This window comes from Ranitomeya variabilis, chromosome 6 (assembly GCF_051348905.1).
Source record: "Ranitomeya variabilis isolate aRanVar5 chromosome 6, aRanVar5.hap1, whole genome shotgun sequence".
Lineage (NCBI taxonomy): Eukaryota > Metazoa > Chordata > Amphibia > Anura > Dendrobatidae > Ranitomeya > Ranitomeya variabilis.
The window spans coordinates 571506830-571520151 of NC_135237.1; the positions used below are offsets into that span (position 1 = coordinate 571506830).

Genomic DNA, 13322 nt, shown 5'->3' on the forward strand with positions numbered 1-13322 from the left:
GGATATTGGTGATTGGCCAGCGCAAAAGCGCGTCAGCGGGAAGAGGCGGAGTATTCTCTATATATGATCCTTCTATATTATTTCTAAACTCCCTTTTTCGGTGATTACTTTGTATCTCTGTTCATACTGCACCCACACACACACAAAGGATACACCATTTGAAAGGTAAACTTGCTCCTTCAGCAAGAAAATAGCAAAACAAACCACACATCCACGATATGATCACAAAATACAGTTTAAACATTCATTTTCATAAACCTGCAGTAAGGAAAAATGACCTGCAGGTGGCACCACACTACCCCAAAGCATACTACCACAAAGCTGAAACAAATCCTAACAGTTGCCTTGGGGGCTTTCCAGCTTGCAAAACTTCTTGCCCGGCTGATTTCAGCCAGGTACATATAATACATTTGCTACATATGTGGAAGTAGAATAAAAGTAAAACTTTACCTGTTTAAGACTTCAGCTTTAAAACTGAAGATATAAATGAATGCAGCCTAAAAGGGACCAGACATTGAAAAGTCTATCTTCCTTCTAAGGTTGCAGCTTATTGGTGACCTGGAGTCGCCTTTGGTTCCAAGTAAAAATCTGCAGCGTTGACATAACTCAGACTGTACATTGTTTCCCGATGGGAGAGATTGGTAAAAACAACCTTGCAAAAATCGAAAAAAAAAAAATTCAACCGTAGGGAAAAAAGGGTAAAATAATCTGCAGATATTACTTTTTTTTAAAAGGGATATTCCCAATTATTATACAATGGTGTAAATATGCTCAGTTAGGCTAGGTTCAGATTGCGTTAGTGCAATCCGTTTAGCGCTAGCGGATTGCGCTAACGCAATGTCTTTTTCGGGGTCGCGTTAACGTCCCCGCTCTCGCAGATCCCCGATCTGCGAGAGCGGGGAACGGACCTCTGGCGCGCCGCGGACGCTGCAAGCAGCGTCCGAGGCGCGCTACAAAAGACCGGCACATCGCTAGCGCGTGCCGAAAATGGCACGCGCTAACAATGCGCTCTAACATTGCCGGCAATGGGAGCGCTAACGGATGCGGTGCACGGCGTTAATTTCGCCGTGCAACGCTGTCCGTTAGCGCTATCCCATTAACGCAATGGGAACCTAGCCTTATGGGGTCAATTCTCCTTCATCATTTTTACTGTCAAAGTGGCACTGCTGTACAGGGAGCTGCTCCATTCACATTCATAGGGCTGTGCTGCACTTCCCTACACTGCAGATAGATGGCAGTGCTGCTGTGGAGGGGAAAAATGCTGCTGCCCCCGTTCTTTTGCAAGGTCCTGACAATCAGACCCCTTCTGATCAGTAAGTAAAATACCATTATGTTTAATGTTGGGGGATCTCCTTTAGGCTGGAGCAGTAGCGTAGCTATCGGGGGGGCACGGGTCCATCGCCCCGGCCCCGTGCTCTGAGGGGCCCACCTGGAGTTACGCTACTGCTCCAGCCTAAAGGAGATCCTCCAACATTAATGTACGAAATCTATTAATTACGCTACAGGGAGAATCAGTCTCCCTGCTCTGCCGCTATGGGGCCCCTGAGCAGGCGGGGGGCCCGGTGCCAGCAGTGGGCCCCCCGCCCGTTATCGCAAGGTGAGCTGTATTGGCATCTAGCTGATACAGCTCACCGCATTGATGAGGGAAGGAGCGCTGCGCTCCTTCCCCCATCATCCCCCACACTGACAGCGGGTGCGATGACGTCACCGCCCGGCGCCCGCTGTCAGTAGATGAGCGGGAGCAGGGAGCGCCGCTGGAACAAGGAGGAAGAGAGGTGAGTATTGTTTATAGAATCTGCCTATTGGGGGGGTGCTGCCTTATATACAGGATCTGCCTATGGGGGGTGCTGCCTTATATACAGGATCTGCCTATTGGGGGGGTGCTGCCTTATATACAGGATCTGCCTATTGGGGGGGTGCTGCCTTATATACAGGATCTGCCTATTGGGGGGGTGCTGCCTTATATACAGGATCTGCCTATTGGGGGGTGCTGCCTTATATACAGGATCTGCCTATGGGGGTGCAGCCTTATATACAGGATCTGCCTATTGGGGGGTGCTGCCTTATATACTGGATCTGCCTATTGGGGGGTGCTGCCTTATATACAGGATCTGCGTATTGGGGGGTGCTGCCTTATATACAGGATCTGCCTATGGGGGGTGCTGCCTTATATACAGGATCTGCCTATAGGGGGGGTGCTGCCTTATATACAGGATCTGCCTATTGGGGGGTGCTGCCTTATATACAGGATCTGCCTATAGGGGGGTGCTGCCTTATATACAGGATCTGCATATAGGGGGGGTGCTGCCTTATATACAGGATCTGCCTATAGGGGGGTGCTGCCTTATATACAGGATCTGCCTATTGGGGGGTGCTGCCTTATATACAGGATCTGCCTATAGGGGGGTGCTGCCTTATATACAGGATCTGCATATAGGGGGGGTGCTGCCTTATATACAGGATCTGCCTATTGGGGGGTGCTGCCTGATATACAGGATCTGCCTATAGGGGGGGTGCTGCCTTATATATAGGATCTGGCTATTGGGGGGTGCTGCCTTTTATACAGGATCTGCCTATTGGGGGGGTGGTCTTATATACAGGATCTGCCTATGGGGGTGCTGCTTAATATTACAGGGTCTGCCTATGGGGTGCTGCCTTATACTACAGGGTCTGCCTATGGGGTACTGCCTTATACTACAGGGTCTGCCGATAGGGGTACTGTCTTATACTACAGGGTCTGCCTATGGGGTACTGTCTTATACTACAGGGTCTGCCGATAGGGGTACTGTCTTATACTACAGGGTCTGCCTATGGGGGTGCTGCCTTGTACTATATTTAGGACTATCTGGCACATTATACTATATGGAGGTTATCTATGGGGCCATCATACAGTGTGGGGATTACAGTGAAGGGGCATCATACAATGTGGGGATTACAGTGAGGGGGCCATCAGTTTGGAGGCTAAGGGGTCAGTATACTTTTTGGGTGGTACTGTACAGTTAGGGGGCATTATACTGTGTATAGGGGAGCTGTACAGGGGGAGACTCAGGACATTATTAAATATAAAGTGGGCACTTATTGTTATAGGGGAACTCAGGTTACTTTGACTATCAAAGGGGCACACAGGGCAATATTACTTTCTATGGGGCAAAATGTGGGCACTGTTTTCTAGGGAACTTGCACCCAGCATTACTTTAGAGGGTACAGAGAAACACACAGCAGGTGCACTAATAGGGACACATATGGCAGCAGAGGCTCAGTATTGGGGTATCAGGGGCAGTAATAGGGACACATACGGCAGCAGCGGCTCAGTATTGGGGTGTCAGGGGCAGTAATAGGGACACATACGGCAGCAGCGGCTCAGTATTGGGGTATCAGGGGCAGTAATAGGGACACATACGGCAGCAGCGGCTCAGTATTGGGGTGTCAGGGGCAGTAATAGGGACACATAAGGCAGCAGAGGCTCAGTATTGGGGTATCAGAGGCAGTAATAGGGACACATACGGCAGCAGCGGCTCAGTATTGGGGTATCAGGTGCAGTAATAGGGACACATACAGCAGCAGCGGCTCAGTATTGGGGTATCAGGTGCAGTAATAGGGACACATACAGCAGCAGAGGCTCAGTATTGGGGTATCAGGGGCAGTAATAGGGACACATACGGCAGCAGCGGCTCAGTATTGGGGTATCAGGGGCAATAATAGGGTCACATACGGCAGCAGCGGCTCAGTATTGGGGTATCAGGGGCAGTAATAGGGACACATACGGCAGCAGCGGCTCAGTATTGGGGTATCAGCAGGATGAGGAGTTTGTGCAGGTTGGGAATAGATGGTGATGGTTGGAATCTGAGAAGTGAAATGTGTCTTTGTTGAATACTCTGCTGCCGAGTCCTGGCTGGAAGAAGTTGTCATGTCGGTCTGGGCCAGATGGAAAAGACGTGAAAAGTGACGACTCCGTCATAAAGAACGTCAGCGGTAAGACATTATATGTAACTGCTGTGATCTCTTATATGTTCTGTAGGACTGGTATCTACCACTGACCATATGGCGATAATATCCATGTTGGTCTTTATATAGAGATTATCTTCAATAATAGTGCGGTCATCTGCTGAGGTTCTCCTCAACTATTAGGGCGCATCGCCCAGTTGTAATCAAGGTTACCTGGTTATGGGCCCACTCAGAAGCTTCGCCCCCCTGAACCAAAAACCTAGCTACACCTCTGGGCTAGAGTCACACACAATGTATAAAAAATTGGTCCGTTTTACACGGACGAGAATCACAGAAATGTTCCTGACCAGTGATCCGTATGTCATCCGTGTGCAGTGCGAGGAGGCGATTTTCTCGCATGTAAACATCCGTATGGCAAGATTTTCTCGTCGGCTTGCAAAATGGACATATAATGGATCCATGGGCTCAAATATTCGTGAAAACACACACACACACACACACACACACACACACACACACACACACACACACACACACACACACACACACACACACACACACACACACACACACACACACACACACACACACCTTGATTTTCCTGAAATCGCCTGCACCTCGACAACCAATGTGGGAAAATTTTGCACGCGCCAACTAGCATAAATAATAACAAAAGATAACAATAATAGTTCATCAAAACTGACTGTGCACGAGGCAATTCCTTTATACCCTAAAATTGTTAGAGATGTCGCCCATGTGGTTACTGCTTTGCCACCAACCCAAGTTAGTGTAGAGAGGTCGTTCTCTAGCCTCAAAATAATTTGGTCAGATTTGAGGTCATCTATGGAGGAGGATCTGATGGAGGCGATACTATTTCTCAGAACAAATAAATAGACTGCACAAATGTTATTGCTGAAAACTGTTTTTTCCACTTACTGCAGTGTGTAATTTAAAAATATGCAAAACCTTTTGGTTCTAAAGTAGTCCAATAAATATATTTTATGATCTATCTAAATGGCTTGATTATTGTATCATAATAATGATTAAAAGCCTGATGTTACCATTTTACTACAGTAAATTTATAATTTAAACATGATCCATGTATGAGGGAGTCGGAGTCAGAGTTTTTGTCATGGAAATTGAGGAGTCGGAGGTTTGGCTTACCGACTCCACAGCTCTTCTACAATGTATGGATCTTGATTGAATTGTTTGTGCTAGTGAGTTCTTTGGATTGAGGGCAAAGTGCAATAATAAAAGATTCCAATATCTATTGTAAGAGTCATGTCGGCCTGGTAGTCGGGGGCAGGTATATCTCGCCCAGGTATTTGTCCTATGTGAATTAGACCGCTCAGTATCTCCAGGGTTCTAATGGGTTAATATCTGCAGGAATAAAAGATGACCAGCTGGGGGTTGTGGGCGTCAGCCTGGGGCACACAGAATGCCTGTCTGTGTGAGACAAATGTAAGAGCCGTGCTCATGACCTGTGTTATGTTTGCTGGGTGGGAGTAGCCCCCCCAGTTGTTAGATAGGAACGTGTTTGTTTAGTAAGTGCCGGACAGGCAAGGATTTATTTTTATGCTTTGTTTTGTTGATATTGCTTTCACTTTAAATAAACCTGACCAGAGGTCAGCATACTCCGTATCCAGCTGTACGCCTCAGATTCAATGCACAAACCACGTGACCTTTGACCCCAGCAAAGGCGATCCCGGAGTGTTTTGTCACACTATATATCGCTGAAGGATTTAGCTGTGCGAGAAGTTTAAGGATACGCAATGGGATCATATAAGATTTGGTGTGGACCCGCAATATCTGAGGGCAAGGGCAAAATGGAGGATTAAAAAATAAATGCATTGTGGAAATATTGCAGCATAGGAGAAATATACACTGCTCAAAAAAATAAAGGGAACACTAAAATCCCACATCCTATATATCACTGAATGAAATATTCCAGTTGTAAATCTTTATTCAATACATAGTGGAATGTGTTGAGAACAATAAAACCTAAAAATTATCAACGTAAATCACAACTAATATCCCACGGAGGTCTGGAGTTGGAATGATGCTCAAAATCAAAGTGGGAAATGAAGTTACAGGCTGATCCAACTTCAGTGGAAATGCCTCAAGACAAGGAAATGACGCTCAGTATTGTGTATGGCCTCCACGTGCCTGTATGATCTCCCTACAACACCTGGGCATGCTCCTGATGAGGCGGCAGATGGTCTCCTGAGGGATCTCCTCTCAGACCTGGACTAAAGCATCCACCAACTCCTGGACAGTCTGTGGTGCAATGTGACATTGGTGGATGGTGCGAGACATGATGTCCCAGATGTGCTCAATCGGATTCAGGTCTGGGTAACGGGCGGGCCAGTCCATAGCTTCAATGCCTTCATCTTGCAGGAACTGCTGACACACTCCAGCCACATGAGGTCTGACATTGTCCTGCATTAGGAGGAACCCAGGGCCAACCGCACCAGCATATGGTCTCACAAGGGGTCTGAGGATCTCATCTCAGTACCTAATGGCAGTCAGGCTACCTCTGGCGAGCACATGGAGGGCTGTGTGTGGTCCTCCAAAGAAATGGCACCCCACACCATTACTGACCCACTGCCAAACCGGTCATGCTGAAGGATGTTGCAGGCAGCAGAACGTTCTCCACGGTGTCTCCGGACTCTGTCACGTCTGTCACATGTGAGTAGTGTAGCATCGGGTGGTTTCGTCAAACTCAATTTGACAGGTGCCCCGCCCCTATCAAAGTGTGTAACCCCTCCCCTGTCTGTCAGCTGTCCCACCGGCTGGCTGCATCTTTTGATACAGTTTGATATTGTTAATTTGATACAGTGATTATTATCCCAGTATTGTTTTTATATTAGATTTTGATATTGTTAATTTGATAATGTATTTTATCCTGGTATATTATGTATATCCTATTAGATAGACCAGTTTACAACTATATCCTAGGATTCTCATTTTATATGAGATTTATAACACATTCTCATTTTTATATGAGTTTTATAACATTCTCACGGGGATATTATGTATATTTTGTGTTTTGCATCATTATTTGATACTGTGATTCTCATTTTTATATGAGTTTTATAACATCACACTCATTTTATGGGCATATTATGTTTATTCTGTGTTTTTGCAGCATTATTTGTTTCAAATTTACAAATCTAAAATGGTCTGTATGTATATGAGCGTTGAAACTGCGGGACGACCTTTGATGATGATAAAAATGCTGTAAAACGTCTGAACGACCTACGACATTTCATTATTAGTTAATTTTTTTCAACCAATAGCCAACCAAGCTTAGTCAGGTGGATTTAGATTTATTTAAATTCACAGGTGGTGTATGTACACATGCATGATTTAGTTTAAAATCATATAGTTCAGCGATAATGTCAGGTGTTGGACATGCATTTATCAGTCTCTCATACGCATCACAGAAAGATTTTAGTTTGATCTGTGTGAGTTTGGTATGGACATACTGAGCAGACAGGGCAATAAACATTTTGACATGTTCATCATCCCACACAGGGCTCCCGGTGTAGGATGAATGTTCAGCCACCTTCTGTTTTTTACTTACACGACGCCGTGATACTGTTCGTTTCTTTAGAGGTAATACAATACCGAAATCGCTAGAAGAGCCTGCAAGTGCAGTATCTGCAGTTGTGCTATTGGCTTCCTGAGTTATGTCGGGGCTGTCGTTCTGCAATGCAAATCTCTCTCTTGAAACATTCTTATATTTTTGATGTGGAATCTTGGGGCTTGGATTCCCGGAGTGTTTGGCTGTCACGTAGCTTTCCTCATGATCCACAACACAGATGGGCGAAAGAGGAGTTGTTCTCACAGCCACATTAGCGCTTTGGGGGTGATTCTGTGCAGTTTCATAATCACGCCGATGCAAAACTCGTGGATGAAGATCCGGCGTATCTAAAAAAAAGATACAAGTGTCAGTTATCCGCAAAACCGGTGTAAAATTGGAAAAGCTACACGCCGGTAGTAATCAATGATCCTGCGCAATATTTGAAAAGTTAACTATGACATCTATCCATGAAATCATTGTAACAATGTTTGCATAAATCCAGTATAGAGCAGACCAGATATATACTTACAAATATGAACCGGGAATTGCACCTCCGCACCTCCTGGTGTAATGGACATCGCACTGTTCGAACGCGTTGAGACGGGGATATTCTCTTTTTCAAATTGAATTTTTCTGGCAACTAGTTTAGCAGATGTGAATAAAATATAACTATTAGTTAACACAGAATTGATTTTCTACACAAAAGCGAGAACCGTATGTATTTCAAGTGAACCGTTACCTTTTCTTGAGACACCTGCTTAACGAATTTCCACGTCTTTTAGGAGCAGCAGGTAGCGGCGAAATTACACTGTTCTTGACAGCTATGATCTCGACGTCTGAATCCAGATTTTCACATGGTTCGGGAACACACCAGTTTTCCGGCATATAGACCGATGGATGTGTGTCAGTATCTGTATGAGAAATTGCACTTATTTTGTGTTTACATACAAAGGATTAAATCAGCTGATACAGTGTAATATAGTTTTACTGTATAAGCCATATTTGTGGTGTAAAATTAATATAGCAAGACTTATTCCGTATTACCTATGTATTACCTATGTTTTGCATAGTATAAACATATTTATGCAGTAGACGTAAATTTAGTTGTTGTGTATAAATCGTGTTAACTAATAGTTATATTTTATTCACATCTGCTAAATTACTTGTCAGAAAAATTCAATTTGAAAAAGAGAATATCCCCGTCTCAACGCGTTCGAACAGTGCGATGTCCATTACACCAGGAGCTGCGGAGGTGCAATTCCCGGTTCATATTTGTAAGTATATATCTGGGCTGCTCTATACTGGATTTATGCAAACATTGTTACAATGATTTCATGGATAGATGTCATAGTTGACCCATCCTCTGTATCTAGCTATCGCCCTATATCACTTCTCCCTTATGCCTCAAAACTACTGGAACAACACGTCTACCTTGAACTGTCCTCCCATCTCTCTTCTTGCTCCCTCTTTGACCGCTTACAATCTGGCTTCCGGTCACACCATTCCACTGAAACTGCCCTAACTAAGGTCACCAATGACCTCTTAACCGCCAAGAGCAAGCGACACTACTCTGTTCTCCTCCTCCTCGACCTGTCGGCTGCCTTTGACACAGTGGACCATTCCCTATTATTACAGACCCTCTCATCCCTTGGCATCACAGACTTGGCCCTACCCTGGATCTTATCATACCTAACAGACCGTACATTCAGCGTCTCCCACTCACACACCACCTCCTCACCTCGCCCCCTATCTGTCGGAGTCCCACAAGGTTCAGTCCTAGGGCCCCTGCTCTTCTCCATTTACACCTTTGGCCTGGGACAGCTCATAGAATCTCATGGCTTTCAGTATCACCTCTATGCTGATGACACACAGATCTACATCTCTGGACCAGATATCACCTCCCTACTAACCAGAATCCCTCAATGTCTGTCCACTATTTCATCCTTCTTCTCCGCTAGATTTCTGAAACTTAACATGGACAAAACAGAATTCATCGTCTTTCCCCCATCTCACGTGACCCCCCCAACGAACCTATCCATTACAGTAAATGGCTGCCCACTCTCCCCAGTCCCACAAGCTCGCTGCCTCGGGGTTATCCTTGACGCTGATCTCTCCTTCAAACCACATATCCAAGCCCTTTCCACTTCCTGCCGACTTCAACTCAAAAATATTGCACGAATCCGTTCATTCCTCAACCAAGAATCTGCAAAAACCCTAGTCCATGCCCTCATCATCTCTCGCCTTGACTACTGCAACCTCCTGCTCTGTGGCCTCCCCTCAAACACTCTTGCACCCCTCCAATCTATTCTAAACTCTGCTGCCCGACTAATCCACCTGTCCCCCCGCTATTCTCCGGCCTCTCCCCTCTGTCAATCCCTTCACTGGCTCCCCATTGCCCAGAGACTCCAGTACAAAACCCTAACCATGACGTACAAAGCCATCCACAACCTGTCTCCTCCTTACATCTGTGACCTCATCTTCCGGTACTTTCCTACACGCAACCTCCGATCCTCACAAGATCTCCTTCTCTACTCCCCTCTTATCTCCTCTTCCCACAATCGTATACAAGATTTCTCTCGCGTATCACCCCTACTCTGGAACCCTCTACCACAACACATCAGACTCTCACCTACCATCGAAACCTTCAAAAAGAATCTGAAGACCCACCTCTTCCGACAAGCCTACAACCTGCAGTAACCACCGATCGACCAAACCGCTGCATGACCAGCTCTACCCTCACCTACTGTATCCTCACCCATCCCTTGTAGATTGTGAGCCTTCGCGGGCAGGGTCCTCTCTCCTACTGTACCAGTTATGACTTGTATTGTTCAAGATTATTGTACTTGTTTTTATTATGTATACCCCTCCTCACATGTAAAGCGCCATGGAATAAATGGCGCTATAACAATAAATAATAAAAAATAATAATAATAATAGTTAACTTTTCAAATATTGCGCAGGATCATTGATTACTACCGGCGTGTAGCTTTTCCAATTTTACACCGGTTTCGCGGATAACTGACACTTGTATCTTTTTTTTAGATACGCCGGATCTTCAACCACGAGTTTTGCATCGGCGTGATTATGAAACTGCACAGAATCACCCCCAAAGCGCTAATGTGGCTGTGAGAACAACTCCTCTTTCGCCCATCTGTGTTGTGGATCATGAGGAAAGCTACGTGACAGCCAAACACTCCGGGAATCCAAGCCCCAAGATTTCACATCAAAAATATAAGAATGTTTCAAGAGAGAGATTTGCATTGCAGAACGACAGCCCCGACATAACTCAGGAAGCCATTAGCACAACTGCAGATACTGCACTTGCAGGCTCTTCTAGCGATTTCGGCATTGTATTACCTCTAAAGAAACGAACAGTATCACGGCGTCGTGTAAGTAAAAAACAGAAGGTGGCTGAACATTCATCCTACACCGGGAGCCCTGTGTGGGATGATGAACATGTCAAAATGTTTATTGTCCTGTCTGCTCAGTATGTCCATACCAAACTCACACAGATCAAACTAAAATCTTTCTGTGATGCGTATGAGAGACTGATAAATGCCTGTCCAACACCTGACATTATCGCTGAACTATATGATTTTAAACTAAATCATGCATGTGTACATACACCACCTGTGAATTTAAATAAATCTAAATCCACCTGACTAAGCTTGGTTGGCTATTGGTTGAAAAAATTAAACTAATAATGAAATGTCGTAGATCGTTCAGACGTTTTACAGCATTTTTATTATCATCAAAGGTCGTCCCGCAGTTTCAACGCTCATATACATACAGACCATTTTAGATTTGTAAATTTGAAACAAATAATGCTGCAAAAACACAGAATAAACATAATATGCCCATAAAATGAGTGTGATGTGTTATAAAACTCATATAAAAATGAGAATGTGTTATAAAACTCATATAAATGAGAATCACAGTATCAAATAATGATGCAAAACACAAAATATACATAACACACCCGTGAGAATGTGTTATAAAACTCATATAAAAATGATAATGTGTTATAAATCTCATATAAAATGAGAATCCTATGATATAGTTGTAAACTGGTCTATCTAATAGGATATACATAATATACCAGGATAAAATACATTATCAAATTAACAATATCAAAATCTAATATAAAAACAATACTGGGATAATAATCACTGTATCAAATTAACAATATCAAACTGTATCAAAAGATGCAGCCAGCCGGTGGGACAGCTGACAGACAGGGGAGGGGTTACACACTTTGATAGGGGCGGGGCACCTGTCAAATTGAGTTTGACGAAACCACCCGATGTTACACTACTCATGTGCTCAGTGTGAACCTGCTCTCATCTGTGAAGGCTGCTGCACCTGAATTCAGTTATTGAATATTTGTGAATCTTTGTTCCTTAATGTCAAAGATGACAGCCGGGGGGGTCACACATATCCCACCAATTGTGAAATTCGAGCACCCGGGGGGATCACGCACATCCCACCGCTGCCACCAGTTTGTCAAGAAGACGCAACTCTGCTGCCTACAGTCGTCAGAACAATTACATAATTTACTGACGAGTGATGGACGAGGCTGCGGCTGCTTCCACTACTAGATGAGTTATTAGGGACCTCACAGTGGGCATTTGTTATATATACTTCCTATTTCAACGCATGGAAAATATATACCTCCTTTATGATCACTGCCATCTCCACAATAACACAAGAACTACTGTCAAGAGTGTCACGTCCTCCTGGGGATGTCTTTATGTCTTTTTTTAGAGATGACATGTTTACATATCATCTCCCAAGCCCATCTCACGACACAACCTCCCTGGATCCCACAATACCATCTCTTCTTGTTCTTGGAGATGGGCTTCTCCGTGATGTCATTCAGAACCTCAAGACTGGTATCTAGGGGTAGTGCTGTCTGAAAATCCTGGTTAGAGGCAGCCAGAAGTGACAATAAGGCCGCGACCTTACAGGAACCCTCTGGGACCTGCTCTGGATCAGTAACTGGTACTGTTATCCCTCTGGATGATGAGGGACTAGAAGGCAGCATGTTACCTGCGCCCTGAGCTCTCTGACTGCAGGGGACAGCGACTATAACGCTTTCCCACCAGCCTGACAGGCTGAGTAACCCTTTCCCAGACAGACTGGGGATACTATTTCTCACCATCCTGACAATCTCTTTGTACCACTTTCCCACCACCCTGACAGGTCAGTGGGACACACTTTCCCCTCACCCTGCCTGGATGTGTTACACTTTCCCACCATCCTGACAGGCTGTGGATAACTTTCCCATCACCTTACAGGCTATCGTTAACACTTTTCCCTCACCCTGACAGGCTCTGGAACACACCTTCCCACCATCCTGACAGGCTGTGGCTAACACTTTCCCACCACCCTGACTGGCTGTGGCCCATACTATTCCACCATCCTGACAGGCTGATAATAAAACTTTCCCTGCTGCACCTGATACCGCCGGAGCAATGCGAATCCTGAGGCAGCCAACAACGGCCGTGACACTGTCAGCTGTATGCGACCACCTTTTTCATGATCCCCTCCGCTAATACCTCAGGATCTATGCTCGTCATGGGGCAGCTACCACCGGCCATGCCACAATCTGTCGTGACACTAGACAGCTGCATGTGGCCACCTGCTTTATGTGGAATAATCTCACAGCGAACTGTGTCTTCCAGAAATGAACAAGGACAAAACCCATATTCTGCTTTTTTTAGATCAAAGTTACACACACATACCTCCCCTTGATGAGCTCAGGTGGGCGCTGCTTGTGAGATGTGCTAGG

General features: G+C 45.1%; 1 protein-coding gene across 1 annotated transcript in view; it reads right to left on the bottom strand.

Moving 5' to 3' along the window:
• LOC143783342 (uncharacterized) overlaps nucleotides 1-13322 on the bottom strand; it is a 68217-nt gene that overhangs the window by 24464 nt on the left and 30431 nt on the right. The window contains exon 7 of the mRNA XM_077271746.1: nucleotides 7576-7878. Within this exon, the coding sequence (XP_077127861.1) occupies nucleotides 7576-7878 (303 nt within the window). The remainder of the gene's footprint in view (nucleotides 1-7575; nucleotides 7879-13322) is intronic.